The sequence below is a fragment of the Halichoeres trimaculatus genome, unplaced genomic scaffold (genome assembly GCF_033239565.1).
Source record: "Halichoeres trimaculatus isolate MK-OKI-2021-1 unplaced genomic scaffold, fHalTri1.1 fHalTri1_scaffold_5, whole genome shotgun sequence".
Lineage (NCBI taxonomy): Eukaryota > Metazoa > Chordata > Actinopteri > Labriformes > Labridae > Halichoeres > Halichoeres trimaculatus.
The window spans coordinates 32,690,460-32,709,252 of record NW_027437183.1 but is presented as its reverse complement, the minus strand read 5'-3'; the positions used below and the strand labels follow the sequence as shown (position 1 = coordinate 32,709,252).

At 40.5% G+C, this 18,793-nt stretch overlaps 1 protein-coding gene across 1 annotated transcript; it reads right to left on the bottom strand.

The window, feature by feature from the left end:
• Window positions 1–1,422: 1,422 nt before the first annotated feature.
• mlec (malectin) lies at window positions 1,423–15,388 on the bottom strand. The gene is made up of 6 exons (XM_074671034.1): window positions 14,915–15,388; window positions 14,277–14,491; window positions 13,629–13,807; window positions 11,639–11,815; window positions 6,432–6,489; window positions 1,423–5,269 (listed from the first exon to the last, which is right to left on the bottom strand). Exons 2-6 carry the CDS (start codon window positions 14,476–14,478, stop codon window positions 5,025–5,027), a joined length of 861 nt encoding a protein of 286 aa, XP_074527135.1. The 5' UTR covers window positions 14,479–14,491; window positions 14,915–15,388; the 3' UTR covers window positions 1,423–5,024.
• Window positions 15,389–18,793: the final 3,405 nt, after the last annotated feature.

The following is an 18,793-nucleotide window of genomic DNA, read 5'->3' as shown; positions in this document are numbered from 1 at the left end:
CCCAACGATGAACTGTGACAGAAGCGTGTGTGTGTGTGTGTGTGTGTGTGTGTGTGTGTGTGTGTGTGTGTGTGTGTGTGTGTGTGTGTGTGCAGGGGCGTATTTAGTGGTTTGGGGGCACAAGGCAAACCCAGTCAATGGGGCCCTCCATGTCCTTGTAACTCATCTTCCTCAGAGCTAGACTGGCCTTCCCTGGGTCCACTGTCTCTTTCCCAGAATCAAGGCATGAGACAGTGCTAATCTTGTACATGGTAACTTAACGCAACTAAATGCATTTCCTCAAGTTCTGTACTTTAGTTTGATTTTGAAAAAAGTGAATCCATAATTTAGTCCACTTTGTCCTGCATCTGAAATCTTTTATGGTCAATTGACAGCTTATTATACTGAGCTTATTTGTCCCACAGTGGGGAATTTACAGAGTAACAGTAACAAACAAGAAAGTATGAAGTGAAAAACATTACAATAGGTAAATGTTGAAAAAAAATAATTTAGTAAAGAAAAAATATGTGAATATCAAGCACAACATAAAACTGAAAAAAAAAATCTACTGAAAGAGGTGATATTTACAGTTACCATACTTTTTGTTACTATTATTTTAAAGTTAATGTATTTCTATTTGACCCCCTGTCCAGTGAGTTATGTTTCCAAAAAAGAGATTTTGTACAATCATGTTTATCACCAACTCAAAAGGTTTGATTTTGAGAAAATGATCCTGTTTCCTGGGCTAGATAAAGTCCTTAAAATCCTGGAAGTCTTATATGTTTATCTCAGATCTCAGAGCAACATTGTTTTTATTTACGACTTGGTTGAAAATAAGAAAAAAATGGGGGAAAAAAGTTTTTTTTACCACTTTCTTCCTGAATCAAATTTTCACATGTGTTGTAACATGGAATAGCCCATTGAATAAGAAGGGAGGGGGAGTACCCAAAACCATCATTAAAGATTAAGCCGTTTGATGTATTTTGAAGCATGTGAAGTAAGATTTAGAAACAAGACATGCTTTCAATTGATGAGAACTTCATAAATCAGTTTTTAAGAGATGCTTTGGGGGCCCCTGGGAATCTTGGGGCCCCAGGCAACTGCCTGTGTTTGCCTAATTGTAGCTACGCCCCTGTATGTGTGTGTGGAAGTGTTTCAGTGGACTTTGTTCAGCTGTGTTCCTCTTTTAGATAAACCAATACCTCTAAATCTCAGATGTCTGCTCCTATTTAAAGAAGTTTTCACAGTTGGTGGGAGAAACAACACCTGGACAAGCAAACAGCGCGTACATGTGCTGTGACCCTGATGAACTCTGACCGTAGGTTGTTCAGTAGCGCTGTGAGTTTTACAGAAGTTAACAGGCAGACACTCAGGATGAGCTGACTTGAACATGATGCTGAAATAAAAGCACAAATAGTCTCCAGGTTTTGATAAAATAGCACATTTATTAAAAAGAGACAGCATTTATCAGCATTTCCCATTTTGCAGATATTTGCCACATCTGAGAAAGATCAGGGGTCTCCGATACTTTTCAGTCCACCTGCTGCCGCCTACAGCCTCAGAGGAGCATTTTTAACCAACACGTGTTTCTATACAGTAGGACTCTTATTCCACACACACTCTCACCCTGCAGCCTTGCTCTGTGTGTGTGTGTGTGTGTATTCCTGTGTGGTCTGCTGGCTGATGTTTTGCTGTTTTGATTTTGTCTCAGTTTAAATTCATCTCACATGTTCAGTCTCTTTGTCAATGAAATCCAGAAAAACAAACAGCAACAAGCAGAAACGCTCGTCTCATTCAAACGTACAGTAATCACAGAGTGATGGAAATGACTGGGGAGGAAAACTGAACAGGACTGGGTGTTATGGCAGGAAAACGATGAGCAAGTGACAACAAATCTGATGACGAGACAAGTGTTTTGTGTCCCTGGTTTATTCACAGCTTCACCAGGTGAGAGAAAAACAAAAGACTGACAGAGGAGAAGAACCATCAGCGGCACATCAGACGCCGTGCGTAAGAATCATAACAGAAAAAGGGGCAATTCTTTGGTTCCCGTGAAAAATAGTTTAAAAAAAACGGAGAGCAGATCTTCATTCTGCTCCAGTTCATCCAGCTTCAGGATGTTTTGTCAATAAATGTGAAAAAGGCTGGCAGTAAGCTCAGCACACAACAGGTAAGACTGGGTAGAAACACTCCACCGAGTCCTCCTGCGGCCCTCTTCATTTGTTTCTGACTGGCTTGGCGCCCAGAAAAGCTGAGTGTAAGAACAGGCTGGAGATGTGTTAGCTCTACCAGCAGTCATCCTTTAATCCTACCAAGATCTGTGTTGGTGTGTGTGTGTGTGTGGAGCGAAAAAACTAGCCCTGAAAAGTGTGTTGAGCAGGGAAGACAAAGAAAAGAGACAGATTTGATGTAAACCAACAGAAGAGCAACCTCAAGGCGAGTGATGGTAAAGCACAATGTATTCAAATTTCAAGGCAACAAAGACAAACACACAAACAAATGATTTCAAAATACACGAGGCAGTGCAAAATGTCACACCAATAAAAATATCACGTTTAAAAACTCAAAACAGAACAAATCCTGAGGAAAAAGTTTCATACATACAAATCCAAGCATATCATAAACTATCTCCAGATCAGCCCCTCTCTGATTTAAATTATATATAATAGAATGGAAGATCCCACATTTTCAGATATAATCTTATTTATTTTCATTTCCAGCAGTCAGGTCACCTAACCGCCTGTTTTTATTCTCTGTACCAACAACCGTTCCTCCCCCAGAAGAAAGGCCACAAAGTCTTCCTCAGGAGGAAAAAGAAAAACAAACGCTACAACTCAAAAAGTGAAGAGAACAAAACTGGTGTCACACGATAAAAAGTGTGAGCTTGTACCTTTATATACACACGCAGCTGTGTAGACCGACAGAGGAACAGGACACGGTGACTTTGGTGCTGAATTAAACAATTTTTTGCATCTTTTCAGAAGAAATCAGGTGCTTTGTCGTCTTAAACATGGTTCGACTTAACAGTTTAAAAAATTAAGAAAGAAAAACATTGAATCCCAAAAGCTGATCAAATATTTTCTGGCACAAACGTTTCACCTGTTGTTGATCAAAAATGGGAAGGAGGATCAAGGAGTGAAGGAGGATCCACAACACCTCAATTATCAACCGTTGGTAACAGCAATACTGGTAAGGGGAGCGGGAGTTAGGGGACATTTAAGACGCGTTAGTGAAGCAGGCAAAGTTACAAAATCTTCCTTGGAGCCGAGCTTAGCACTTAAGGGAGGTAACCAGATACATAAATAGGAGGGCTCACAAAACAACTTCAGTAAAAATGAAGAACAAAGCTGCTTTTCAATCCGCAGGGAAAGCCGTAAATGATATCCAACAGATGAGACTCCAGCACACAAAGCAGACTCTATAACATGGCTATGTAGAAAAAAAAGGCAAAGAGGATTTAAAATAAAAGGCTCAATGATAAAATGTTGTCCCTAGTATGCTCCACAAACTTTAGCTTCACAAAAATGGCACAGTTCACGTCAAACAGCTTTAAGACGACAAGTCTGAGAAGGCTGAGAGAAAAACGAGGGGTGGACAATGAATGTTGATTTAAAAACATTTGTTTTCATGATCACATCCATGATAAGCCCTCCACCAGGTGGAGGAGCACAGAGACTTTGAAGATGTCTGGCTCAGGGTTTATCGTACTGATGTCGAGCTGCAGCAGCCTGTTGTCTGGATTAATGTGGGCCTGACAGAGTCTACACAGCATCCTGCTTTACACACACATCTGAAACACAACAGCTCTCAGCTCAACCAGCCTCTGATGGACAAACTCACACACCTTCCCTCTAAATCAACCTCACTGTGATGCTGGAGGGTCGCATAGGTCCAAACACACCTTATTCAAAGTAAATGCCACGAAAGCGTCACGAATCATGTTCCGCAAGATACTTGCTAAATTAAAAACAGGCCGTCGAGCTTTTCTTTCTTAGCACAGTAAATAAAAAGACATTCTTTGGTGAAACAAAAAGGCAGGCATGCATAATCAAAGAATGACAGAAGAAGGCGGCGAAGGTAGAAAATCCAGCGATGTAAAGATCTGGACTCATCTGAGCGTAAGCTCTTCACAGCATAAACTTTGCCTCTCACTAAATGAAATAGTGTGCCCCTCTGCGGCTGAATGTTCAGAGATCTGACCTTGTAAAGTGTGAATTTTAAAAGCACATTAGCCTTGGATAAGAACGGCTGAGCACACTTTTCAAGGCCCTAAATCAGTTTATAGTGAAACAAAGATTTTATTTTTAAACTAAACCTCAACTTTTGTAGAGGTTGGTTGTTTCTTCTTCAAATTACTCATGGCAAATAGGTGATGGCACGTCAGCAAACAGCTGACTTAATTAGAACAAACAAAAAAATGTGACAAATTGAGGAAAAATGAGGGCTCTGGAAAAGAAACGAATCCCACTAACCGTCTGTTTCTACTTGGAAGAATCGAATCCTACGCAGCACCGTTTACAATTTGAAGGAAACATTTTCTGATCAGATGCTGAGCCGGGCTGTCACAGAGTGCGTCCTCTCAACAACCAGCACAAACAATGCTTTAGGTTTATAAAACAGGCCCCAGCTAATCGCTCCTGAGCATCCCCTGGCTACTGACGTATGCTTTCAGACCGAACAGACTGGCGTGTGTGAACACGGCCCGGTCTCTGAGTGGAAATGACTAACATTGTTCAAAGGGTCAGCAGAGGTGGATGCCAAACACATTCACAAAGAAGCGCGCAGCAAACACTTCCTCCACCTCCCTTCCCCTCCCAACGGCAGAACATGACGGCAGCATTCGCTTCATCTCCTCGCTGCTTCCTGGAAAGTTATAGTCTCTTTTTGTCCTCCTCCGTCGTGGTTTTCTTCCAGCTCTCCTCCTCTTGTGTGTATGCTTCTACCTGTGCTGCAACTGTCACCTTGACCCCCTCCCTTCTCCTCCTCGCCTCTCTCTTCATAGTCACTCACGTCCGCCTGACGTCTCCTCCATCGCTGGTTGTGACTCACAGCCGACAGAGGCAGAACAGTGTGGGGATGAAAACCCCGAACGCCACCAGGATGGGGAACATCAGGCTGCTGTTGTCGGCTGCGTACGGGTTTGGTGTTCTGGGGCCAGACTGGACCTTGTACTTTGAACCTGGAGGGACCTTTTTCTTCCCACCTTCCTCACCTCCCTCAGGTTCATCCTCATAGTCTTCATCCTCCTCAGGCTTTCCCAAACCAGGGTGGGGCTGAAGTTTGGGTACATCTGTGCAGAAAAGGAGCACGAGGAAGGTCGAATGAGGACATTTGAAATGAAAAACACTCAGCACATCCACAGCTCAGGACATTCTTATCTGTTCATTTAAAGGGACAGTTCAGTTTTTTTGAAGTGGGGTTGTATGAGCTCTATGTGACCACTAAGGACATTAGATACAGTAGAAAGTTGTCTCCTCTCCCTCAGTAAGACACAAACTTTAATCGATGGTGACGAGGAAATAGACGCTAACAGGGAGAGACGGTACCAAATTCAAAGGCTATTTTCTCTGCCTACAAGAACTCAAATCAAAAAGTAATACCACAGTTTAAGAGTACGCTACATAAAATAATTTTTAAGTGCATTAAGTCTTCGGAAATATAAACATTTATCCGGTTAACTATCTGGTCATATATCCTTCCACGCAGCGCTAGTGCGCTCCATCCCCATCCTCCTTTCAGCTGTAGGGAATGTAAACAAGCTATGCTTTGGGCGCCGGTTGTAGCCTCGTGTAAGTTTGATCAAGTATCGTAATTCTTTTGTTTGTACTCTAAGGATTGTGAGGCAGCGTAGGAAATTCAAAATAAGTGACTATGATAGCGACGATGAAGTTTCATTCACTTTGGAACCAAAAGGATACCTGTATGAACCGGAGCACACAGAGCTGCTACAGATGGCGACTGAAAGGAATACAGAGGAAACATCCACGGACACTGGACATCAAGATGCTAAGTGTTACTGCTTCCACGACTGTTGTTGTTGTTGTTGTTGTTGCTGTTACAGGACACTCCAGAATTTAGAAGAGCAGTGAAATCTGTGTGATGAGTTATACAGACGGCTTGAGAGCCAGCAGTGTCCTCAGACAAATCCTGAAGAGTGTCTGTAACCAAGTTCCACTCGTGACAGCAGTAACACTCAGCATCCGTGGGCATTGAGTCACAGCTCAGACATTTACACCACTGAGTATTTCTGACTCTATCTTGACTTATCTTCCGACTCTATCCTTGTAATCAAGATTTTTCTGGAGTGTCCTGTAACAGCAACAATATGTATCTAATGTCCTCAGCGGTCACATAGAGCTCATACAACCCCACTTAAAAAAAAAAAGAACAGTCCCTTTAACTGAGTTTTTATGCACATGGCTAAAGGTTGTGTTTGCTGTGGAGGTACTCACCTTCTGTCGTCCCCTTCATGACGTAGAGGGCGCAGACCTTCGGGTTGTCATAATAACCCTGAAACACAGGACACACGATTAAAGTAAACCACAGACAACACCAAAAATGATCAGAAAAATAAGAACGCAGCGGTTAAATGAAGCTATGATGAGTCCTGCTTTCTTTACAGTGAGGCACCCATCCCTCTGTTTGACACGCCTCTATGTTTTTAATCCCAATATAAACTGTGAATAAAGGGAAAGGGAAACCACAAGGTGCAGGTGGATTTGTGCTGGATCAAGAGGCAAACGTGAAACAGGAACACCTGCACCTTGGCAGATTTCACTGTTTCATAACATGAATACTTCAGCGTTTGCAGGAAAAACAAACAGTGTGTCCCGTTTCAGGAATAGAAAGGCCAACAGGGGCCGGAGATCCACCAAAAACACACACAAAAAAAAATATATAAAAGAAAGAGGTCATTGCGGGAAAACTTTCCTGAAGTATGTCACCCTGCAGATTTAGCCTTCAGGCACAAAGTCCTTCATTTGGGGCTTAAAGGAAAATACCAATTATGTCAGGAGAAAAACAACGAAACACAAACCAGTCCCCAGGCCTGAAGCATAATCAACCCTCTTCATGATTACTCTCCAAACTTAAAGCTGAATCAAAGGTATCTCACTGATTCTCTCAGAAGGACTCAAACGAACTGAGAAGACAAACTTGTTGTGAAGATAACAAAAGCTGACAGTCAGCCAGCAGGAATCACTACAGTTAATTACAAGTTCCACTTTGGTGCATTTTGTGAGGTTTTCCTGTCTTGGTCGTGAGTGGTTTTTGCCAAATTTTGCTGCAGAACATTAAATTACACCCACGTCAATACACAGTCATCCACTATGTCTTACTGGCTATTTCCTCATCCGCTCATCAGTCAATAAAAAGTCAGCGGTAAAAGAAGTAGAGCGGTGTAGTATCAGTAGCACAGTTTCACTTGGTGCTGTAAGGAGGACAAAAAGAGAAGTGTTACACTCACACACACACACTCACACACACACACCAGGCTGAAGGAAGTGTCTGTGAAGTACAGAGTGGATGTTGGATAATATGAAGGGGAGACACTCGAACCAAAAATTTCTAGCAGCACTGCGGCTGCACGCCTACAGCAGGAAATACAAAATGTATGACTGAAGAGTAAAATTTGACCAGGAAGGGATCGACAGGATTATTTTACCATCCCAAAGATAGCTGCTCGTTCAGAGCCAGGCAACAGACCTCTCTGAATCACAGCAACGAGCAATCATATCCATTAAATCCAGAAACAAAGGCGAGCGATGACTAACGTGCAGAAACACTCGGCTAAGGGATCTACAGACAGCTCTCTGCTGATGAGCACTCCAGAGCAAAGCTAATCACTCCTCACGCTACAATCACAAGAACATCACACGAGGCAGGCAGATGTAGGACTTCTGTCAGACCTTTGAATAGCCGACACACTCCCAGCGCTTATCACAGCAAACATTTGCAGACCAGGAGCTCATCATGGAAATGTGCTGTTGAGTTTACATTGAGTCAAGGGTTTGAATAAGTCAACAGAGTCACTTTTTCAAACAAAGGACTGAAGTGTCAAACTGTGAACACTGACATGTTTTTGGATAGGGGTGTTAGTGAAATAAAAAAAAGGCAAAATAAATCTCAAAGATTCACAAAATTAAATGAAGTTGGGAAATTTTTTCTAAAAGGGCCTGAATTTCTGTGCATAACTGCAGGTGCCCCGCACAAAAGAGTCAGATTCTGCAAGATTATAACTCTGACATACAGTCTTCTTAAAGTGGACATATCATGCTTGTTTCTCCTTTTCACTATACCAGACTAGGATGCCTGTAAAGCATTTCTGCCCTCAGTACAAGTCATTTAGTTCCTTCATTGCCCCACAATAGCGTTCTCAATATCCTCAGTTTAGGCCATTCTGAAGATCTCGTTGAAACGCTCCGTTTGGAGAATGACCTCCAGTAACCTCGCAACGTCACAGCCCTTTGTGCTCTGATTGGTCAGTTCTATCAGAGGGGTGGAGGGGGTAGAGCCAGGGGGCGGTTTTTGCAGCATGGCAGTATTTACAAATCGCCATATTGGATGGGGCAGACCGAGCGAGTTTGCTGTTTGCCAAAACTTCACCGTAAGGCATTGATAGCACTAATAAAATGGAAGAGTGTAGGATATGTCCTTTAGTATTGGACCCCGAGTCAGACCTGGACAGTTCTGCAGCTCAGGAGGAAGAAAATCCACCTGGACACAGATCATCTCAGGACGCTCCAGTGTGGTGAGTCAAACCGGTACTGTAACATGTAGTTAATACGTTTATGCTCGGCTCTTGGTGGGTGTATCCCTCGGTGGCAGTTGTGTGACTAACTGACATCACAGAGGAGGAGCTGCTTTATCAGATTACTCCAATAAAAAGAAAGGATCCTCGTGTCGTCACAAAGGTCGAAATCTCAAAAGCCAAATGTCAATGACCTATTTTCAGAGGCATCAAATCTCGTTCTAGGATATTAGAAAAAAATACAATATCTCATTTTTTGAAAATTCAGGGGGTGAAAGGTCTTGTTTTCAACTTTATTATTTTATATGTAAGTATTAAGTATCAGGGATCAGCATGATATGTCCCCTTTAGCATAGAAAAAACTAAAACCTTTATTTAACGGTAATTACGCTTGATCAAAACTACAGCAAGGAAGCATCAACCCCATTTCATTGTCTTTGTTCTGCTTCAACATGTCTCTGTATCAGAGTTCGAGAAAACGCTATCTGTCAATCATCCTCCTCTTCAGTCAACGCTGGCGTGAGCTAAAGCTAATGCACTCATGCTTACCTATTAGCCTATCGTGTTAAGCGCTGGTGTTTTTACTGGTGGGTTGTTGTTTGAAATATTCAGTTCAATTCTGAGAATCTGAACATGAGATATGACTTACTTCACTGTTTGTTTTCAGACTGATCCACTGAGAGCTGTCAGCTGCTTCATACACACAAAGGGTGTGTTTGATTTATTCACCCAGTCTGCCCTGTTTGTGAATTAGCTCTTGTGAATGGCTGTCATGTTTTATTACAATGGGACATTAATTTCAAAGGCAAACTCTGCACTATTTATTGTGCTGTATTACAACAAATATATTGTAAATCCTAAAATTACTCCTAATTCCAAAGATAAAGATAACAGTCATTAGTCAGTAAGACAAGACAATCATTTCTTTGAGGAAGAAGTGAAAAGACAGGCATCAAAAAAGAAAAACAAAAGCTGCTGTTTTTTTATGTTTGTAATGTGAATCTTTTCTGTGATAATGTCAACAAAAGTTAATTTGTATCTTAAGTATTCTGTATTTTGGCCCCTATATCATATGTCATATTGCATTGTGAGTTGATTATTTTGCTACGCACCTACTTTTGGATCAGATCAACATGTAGAAAAATGCTCTTTTCCCATGATTCAGAAACAATCTGTCCTTTAACTCTGTTACAACCATAGATTTCAATGAAATTACCTAGTTTCCATGCTGTCACCTGTTGTTTCTGATTGATTCTGAAGCCCACCATCAAAGGGAGCCATATTGGAAATCCTGAACTCTTCCTATCTTTGTTGGAGTGGATGAGGAAAGACAGCAGGTCTTTAAGGCGGGTACACACTACAGGATTATTGGGCTGATTTTTGTCCCGATCTTCTCCTTAGGATCAAAGCCAGCAAAGGTCCGATTGTCTGATGACATCATGTGTGATTGTCCTGTGGTGTGGGGTGTGTTAACAGTGATTTCTTCTGGTCAGAGGCCCTCTGAAGGCCTCCGATTCAGAGATTGTGGATAATGAACATGTTTGATATTTGCGACTAAAAATCCTGTAGTGTGTGGGGCGCTCCGAAAGAGGCAGAGCAGGTACAGCGTGTAATGACACGTGTACCAGAGCAAAGCCAATCAAGACGCAAGCTGACTCAGCTGACTGACCGAAGGGGAAGTAAGAAATCTATCTGTAATACTTTAAACAACTTTCCTCACCAACAACTCACATTGTTATTCACACAGCCCATATCCCCGCCATCTCCACAACCTTTTCCAAAAGCCCTTTCCTTTTTTATGCTTTTTTCAAAATTCGAGGGTCTGAAAACAAAGCACTATCTTTGCTTTTGCCTGTGCGTCCGTCATGTTTGTTTACACCGAAGTCACGTTTTACTACGTGAGATTTGGAACATTGAGCGTGAAGCAGCTGAAGCTCTGCTGAAGAATCTGATAGTGTGTCCTCAGAGTGCAGACCACATACTGTAAGATCAGGAGAGAGAAATCTTGTGCGATCTGTCTTTTGTTATCATCAAGTATGTGGTCTCTACATGTGTGAAGGTTTGGAGAGTCCTGTAATGTGTACCAGCCTTAAGCCTCTCCACAGACAGCTACAGGATGCCCACCTGTCAGTCATGTCACCCATGTTCTCACATGAGTAAAATTTTTAAGTTTAATAACTCTTAAAAAAATATAAATCTCAACCCACTGTACTGTTAGACAAATGAGTTATTTAGAATAGGGTTGGGCATTTTAAGCATTTATACCATTCAATAATCACAGGATATAACTCAATGATTAACCAAATAGGCACTGCCTTTTCTCTTTAATCCTTTGCTCTCTGTGCACAGTCCTTGTAATTATGTTGTGTTTGTTTGCCCTCTCAAAATATGCACTTGACCTTAGCTTTTTTTTTTTTTTTTCAAATAAACCCAGTCACTGTGGTTTTCTCTGCCTTGGAAATTTACAAAATGACACCAGTTTTAACTGGAACCTCCTATTAATGCCTTCTTCTTCTTCTGTTTCTAATTGGCAGTTAGCAAACAGCATTCAGAAGGCTAACAGCCACTGTGTGCCAGTTGTGCAGCCAGGCCCTATTAAGGATAAGAGTATATCTTTAAGGTAGAAAAAATATTCACAGGAACTATTCTATTCTCTATGAATTAGTAAGTATTTGAAGATTATTCCTATTCCTAGTGGAATCTCAAAGAACTGCAGTTTTTAAACACCTTCTTAGACTGTAGATTGTCACTTGGCTCCACCTCACCAACTTCTTTAAATTTGGTTAAATAAGCAAAGAAAAAAATGGATGACTTTAAGAAGAAATCTAAAAATAAAACTGACATTTCCTCATGACAAGGACTTTCAGAAATGTAAAAGTTCATTCATTCATTCAAGTCAATCCAGCTCACCTTTACGAACTCCACCGTGAGCTTGCCATTGAAGGTGGACACCTCTCCCTGCACGCTGAGTTTACCTCGTCGTATAGAGAAGGAGATGATCTCGTCATGAGCTGTGCTGTGGCCAACTCGCTCAAAGATGTCCAGGTCTTTCACCACCACGTGGCCGTTCAGACGGACATCAAACACCTATAAGATACATTCAATGGTTAACAGCTGAGACACACACTGACCCTACTTTCAAGATGTAATTAATATTGTTAGTTTGTTAATCCAGAAGTCCTGGTTGAACAAAATATAAAAATATTTGAGCTTCAAAAAAAGACAACAATTTGCTTCAAGTTAAATGAGGAAACTGAAGAGCACTTCAAGCAAAAATCAGAGCCTGAACGATGGTCTCTAGGGACATGACTCCACAAAACCTACTCAGTATGTTTCTTTAAACTTTATCCATGTATGACACACATTATTATTCAATGTTACCATAGCTACTGTGACCAACTGTCTTCTCAGCTGTGAAACTCTATGTCTGCAGACTGTGCTGTGAGAACTGTAAGCAATGATGGACGAGCTACTTGATGACACCACTTTGAAATCACCCATAGCATTAATAACTACATGGTCTGCTCTGTAAACAATACACAGGTTAAATAAACCTGTGGAGTCCTACATTGTTCAAGCAGTAAAGGCAACACACCTGAGGCAGAATGTTTTAGGGACATATGATCCAGTGAAACATGCAGCTGTGCGCATAAGTTTACATACTCTGTCGACAGAACCTTAATTTCCCACTTCTTTAGCTGAGTTTGAACATTACTGATTGGCAATTTCTAATCTTTTGAAAAGTTGTCAAACTGGAAGTTTCATCACTGGTATGCCTCTTGTCTGGGACTGGAATATCCTGTTTTCTAACACCAGGTGCTGCTCTCAAAAGGTATACATTTATCAGACTTACTGCCAGATGTTGTTTGTATGGCAAATTATAATTTTATCAGTTAGGAGGACCTTGAGGTGCTTTAAATGCTTTAATATGGCACATGACTCCATGAGGGGTGGTGCTATGTCTTTTACAAGATTAATTTTTTTTTTTTTCTTAAAGAAAAAAAAACAACTTGTAAAGCACTTTGTTCTGCAGTTTTAACTATATGCGAATAATAAAGTTTCACTGATTTCATTCTAAGGTACACATATGTGTACGGTAGGTGGTGGTAAGCATCTCAGTTGTTTGCAGTCAAGAAGACGAAGCACTGCCCTGCATTCAATTTAGACAATTTAATCAGCTAGCTGATCAACCACAAACAACTGCAACATTCAGAACCCTGAGTTACACTGTACAAGAAAAGACAACGAAGGCAAAGGTTTCTCTGACACAAACACTTAAAACATTCATTCATTTTCATTACTACTAAAACTATTTTGTCAATAAAAACAAAAAACAGAATAAACCAGTCTTAGATGAGTGGTATCCCACTGGTGGAACTGGTATGCCAGTTTAAAAACTGGAATATTCCAAAAGGAAGTGGTTTATCCCAATCAGCTGCAAGTGATATGCCAGATACCACTTTTCGCTCTTGCTAGATGGAATATGCAGCTCTTTCTCCGAAGCTTAGACAATCAATAACTATTTATTCACAGACACTAAGTACAATCAAAACAAAGCCACAAGTGTGGACACTTAGCTCTAACAGCCATTCAAACTTGTGTTTGTCAAACTGTGTGATTATTATAAGGCCAAACATTCAAGGGTACGTAAGGACCATTTGTGTGATTTCAGTTATCATTGTGTTTCAAAATGTCATACATTGCTATTTCATGATGAATGGCTTCACTTGACCACCATCTCAAAAAAATCCTCAAAGTTTTCTCCATGACCATATTTCCTTGTGTCACATTTTCTACAAAGTGGTCCCTACTTCTCATCTTCAGAAAGGGTATGTAAACTTATGAGCAGAACTGTAAACAAACCCAGTGGAAAGAATTCTGATTTATTTTTTGTTCCTACCTTTTGCTGTGACTGGGCAAAGTACACCTCAGCGTACTTCATAACTAGTATGTAGTCCCCCTCCTCTCGGATGGGAATATCATATCCAAAAGTGTCCTCATTGTAGCGCTCTGTCTGATACAGGATCTGGTCCTCAGGACTCGAGCGCAGTATTGGCAGCCGTGTCCCATAATCAGATGCTGGGAGGAAGAATAGCATCAGGTTCAGTGTGCACTTTTCTCACCATATCACATTAACAGCAGCATAACTGGAAAACTGGCAGAGTTTAAAGGCAGCCTAAGTAGCACCATTGCACAAGCCTTGACCTTTTCCTGCACTCCCTGCAACACAGAGTTCTTCTGTCTCAAATGGCAAGTTACCACACTGAGCTCACTACAACTTAGCCTCATAACTTGAGGCGAAAATGACTCCCCACAGACATCACGATCATATCATCACCTGCTTCCTCAACTTGTTACAGGGGGCGGAGCTGCTGTGCTTTATGCTGACTCCTCATTAGTTTATGATCATTTGCGGAAGCAGGAGTGAGCGGCGGCTACTGAAATATGTTTCAATTATACTGAGACGAATTTTCTCCACAGTGTCATTCAGAGACAGCTCATACGGGAACACATCATAAGCTCTTAACCAATGAAAATGTCGACTCACCTTTGCCAAGTTTCCCTTCCAACGGGTCCTTCTTAAAGTGAATACCGTGCACGTCAACATGTGCTTCACCTCCGGCATTTACAGCCCAGATAACCCGCTCAGCGAGGCTGGGGCCCCCGCTGTCTGCACAGCACTGCTCCGCCAGCAGCGACAGGACCGCTGCGACCAGCCCGACGACGAGCTGCGCCGTGACCCGCTGCATTGCCACACACAGCCTGGTCCCGGACACACAAACACAAACACAAACACACAGACAGTTACAGACAACGTACAGCACACACTCAGCTGATGTATGAAAGCAACATTTTCAAATGTAACACAAACCACAGACTGTAAGCTAGCGAAGAGAGCTAGACATGCAACATGATATCTGAGGGTTAGCATGTGTGCTAACGTTGACTGTACCAATACCGGTAGTAGCACTAGCACAGAGGCACGTAGTGACTCAGTACGTGGATCATAACGTATGCTGTCTTACTGTAGAAAATATATGCCATACACTGTTTAAAGCGCAAAAGGAAAACCACAAAGTGTTAAGAAATTAACAGCAACGTCTGTCAGTTTGGCTAGCTAGCTAACCTACCTGTCCAAACAGAAATTCATGGTGAATGAGCCCGGCTAACATTAATATCTCTTACCTTCCCCTTCCACGAATGTCTTCAACCCGTATTTTTCCCAATGCGTTAATTTAACTATACTAATACAACCTCACCGGGTGTGTAAGATAACTTTGCTGAATACTGATATTCTTAGTTACTAGTGGTTGCAGCCAGCCACACTGACTTTCATTCAAATGTGTGCATTCAAACTAACGTTTGCTGCCAGTGTGCAGGAGGCGGATCAGTGCTACCTAACCCAGCTCTCCAGTCAAATGACAGATACTTGGTCCAATCACAACCCCGCGTTCAGGTTCCCTGTACCATAGAAAACCATTTGATATCGTTTATTAAACCTGTAAAACATGCACAATTGATATGAATAATTAACATGTAAAAAGATTTCATTCTTTGCGAACTATTTATACCCTTTCTCTTAATCTGATAGACAAAACCAGGAACACTGAAACACTGTGCTGTCCTCCACGTCAGGTGAGGAGCCTGGGAAATCTATACCCTGCGTTTAGCCTGACAGGCAAAAATCACAATTGGCGTACACACCCCCTTTTTATTAACTTTTTTTTTTAGAATTCATAATGTTAGCAGTTTTCCCTGGATCCTGCGTTTTTGAAAGTAAGATATATCTTTTTGAAAACTAAGACATTATCACTGAAAATAAAGTTGTTCTGCGCCCAAATTATTATATAGTAGCTTTTATACAGACTGTGCGTGATTCTTTTAAATGGCTCAACCAACAGCATGAGAGACATTAATAACAAAAAAGGGAAAAGTTATGGAAAGAAATTTTGCAGCATTAACAATCTCAAATAAAGAAAGACTTATCTTATCTTATCTTATGTGCATAAGGAGAAAACAGTCAATAATTTGCTCAGCTTGGTGAAGAGGAGGATATGTCCTATAATAGTTGTACAGATGCTACTTTCATTCCCATCAAACATATTTCATCTATGGTCAAATGATTAACAATGATCCAGACGTAGTTTGAAAAAATTTGGTCAGACCATAGGGTCAGACCTAATTCTACATTTACAACTGGATTTAGAATATTTAAACGATGCACTTCGTTATTTTTTAGTTTAGTCTTTGGAAAGCCTGTTTTCTGAAATAAACAATATTAAGTGTGTTCTTTAAGAATTTTTCTCTCCCCCTTCCTGTCTGTATGGTATGGTCCGAGTTTCACCCAATCAGGACAGTCCAACGCACACGACGCACCGGAGAACGGAAGGGAATGAATGAAGATAGTTGCCATAGTAACAGTACCATTTTTGGGAGACAGGTATTTTAAGATCAGTTTAACCCTGCACAGCTTTGGTAGACCTACGGTAAAATTATAAGTCATCATATCTGTTGTTGATAAAAGGTTTTCCCCAACACATTGTGGTTTAGTTCAGACGGCGTGTGCTGTTAATCTGTAGCCATCACTTACAAAATCCTGTTTATTCCCAGAGCTGCAGTCAGATGCCCACCTTGTTTCTACTACATTACAGAGGCCCAGAGGCAGCAGGTAGTAACACAGTGTTATCGTGGGAGTAGCTGTGCCTGCTACAATCTCTTCTTTTCTACTCTTCTTTTTCCTAATATTTGGTCTCACATTGTGATTTCACACATTTTGTCCAATTTAATTTAATTTTAAGAAATCTGTGGTAAACTGTGTTGAAAAAGAAGCAAATTTTAAGGGAAACTCCAAAAACGAGTCAGTTTATTTAAATTCTAAACAATGGGAAATCATTCTCAATTCATTCCTCCCCATTACATTTACATTCTCCTGACCCTCAATCTGCTGCAAAGTGGTTACAAGACTCATTCTCCAAATTAATTAAATAAACAAATAAACCAGAAATAATAATAAATGGCTTCTTGTTTGACACCTTTAAGAAATCTACAATCTTTGCCAGAGTGAGAGGTGTCTTGTTTTGCTTTCATCCATTCTGCAGTTCCACATTTGTTTGCCTTTATTTCCACTACTGAGCTGGTATGGGTAAGAAGAGGTTATTTTTCTGAGTTCTGAGACTTCTATTTTAAATGATTCTATTATAAATGTACATGTGAGTTTGTACTAATGGACCTGTACGGTTAAAAGAGTCTATGGATTTTTGGATGTTTGCAGTGATAGGCCAAAATAATAAGAACACTCAAAATATTTAAGGGGTTTCAAGCTTTTTAAAAAATGAATTGGCTGTTAGAATGCCCATAAAATGAATGGAACATCTACTAAGTCCCCATGATGCTCTGTATACCATAGAATAGATTCATAATAAGGAGATTAGGTTATCCTCCTTATGAAAAAGACCATTGAAAATTATGAACTGCCCCCTTCAAGTCTAGAGCTCTACCCATCCTGCAAATTTGGGGGAGTTGAAAGATAAACTGGATACATTTCTATTGAAATTCAAAAGAAATCCTTGGCTTGAATCGCAGAGGACATGGGAAAACACAAGTTTTGAAGTTCTCAGGAAGGCTTAAAGAATTTGACCACATCATAAAAATGAGAAAACTAGCCAGCATCATGAAGTACTTGAGTTTAAACACATTTTTTCTCTTTGAGTTTCCTTCACTTCACTGTTTAGACAGGTGAAAGGAGTATCAAATTAAATATACACATTTTTTGTTGTTGTTGCATTTTTTTTCCTTGCAACTTTGAGCAGGCACACTGGGATTCTCTGAGGAGCCAGAAATGAAGTGAGAATCACAAACAATCACTAAACCACACTTTTCTGTTCAGGAATAAAAGCAAACAACTGTAATGTGGCAATCAAAGAATAAAAATGTGCCATACTCTCTCTTTTTTTCTGCTTTCTTGTAAGACAGTACATTCAAATACCTATGGATAACAACAGTAAATTTGTTTTAGCATGCAAGATATCATTTTGATTAAAAAGTTAACATATCCTGCTGTATTAACCATTACAGAAACATAAAAATACTTGATAATCAGAAATGTAATGTTACTTTAGGGCAGTAGATCAGGGGTGGCCAACCTGTGGCTCAGGAGCTGCATGTGGTTCTTTGCCTTTCAGTGTGCAGCTCTTCGATCCATTCATAAAAAAATATTTATATGTATATTGTTACAAGTAGTGGTGTGCCAATCAAACTTAAATAATGAAATATTAATGCTAATGCTGGTATCACTGTTGGTCAATTCTTGAGTAATGAGATTGATACTTAAGTTTCAGTTTCTTTTCTCCACACGTGCTTCTGTCAATCCCTCATGTGCTCATAGATAGATAGATAGATAGATAGATAGATAGATAGATAGATAGATAGATAGATAGATAGATAGATAGATAGATAGATAGATAGATAGATAGATAGATAAATAGATAGATAGAACTTTGTCTCTTCTGCAGTAAAAACAGAAATTTGTCTTTGACACGGCTTCAAGTACGAATTTAAACACACTGACAAGTAAATGAAAGGATATGTATTGATTTTCATTTAAAGTAATTTCATTTATGTGTGACAGTAAGTGGGTTTGTAAGACCTTGTGTGTGTTGTGGCTCTTTGTTGTACCACGGTAATTTCTGTGGCTCTTGTTCTCTGACTGGTTGGCCACCCCTGCAGTACAGGCAAAGGCCTTGGTGGTCTGATACATATAAGCAGCACTGTTGTTGACGCTATGCCAGAGACATGTGCTGATGTAACTGCTGTGAAAGATGGACAAACCAATTAAAGTTAGAAGTAGATGAAAACAGTAGGACTCACTTCATCTGATATTTGTTGAGCTCAGAGAAACCACCTGCATGTTTCATGATTATGACTTGGAGGCAAAAAAAATTAATCCCTTCAGATCTGTCAGGTGTTTTAACAATTTTAGCCATCACTGTATGCAATAAGCTTAATCCAGAGCAAAACAGTATGAGGGCAATATATATAAAGACTAGACATCTCTATTTAAAACAC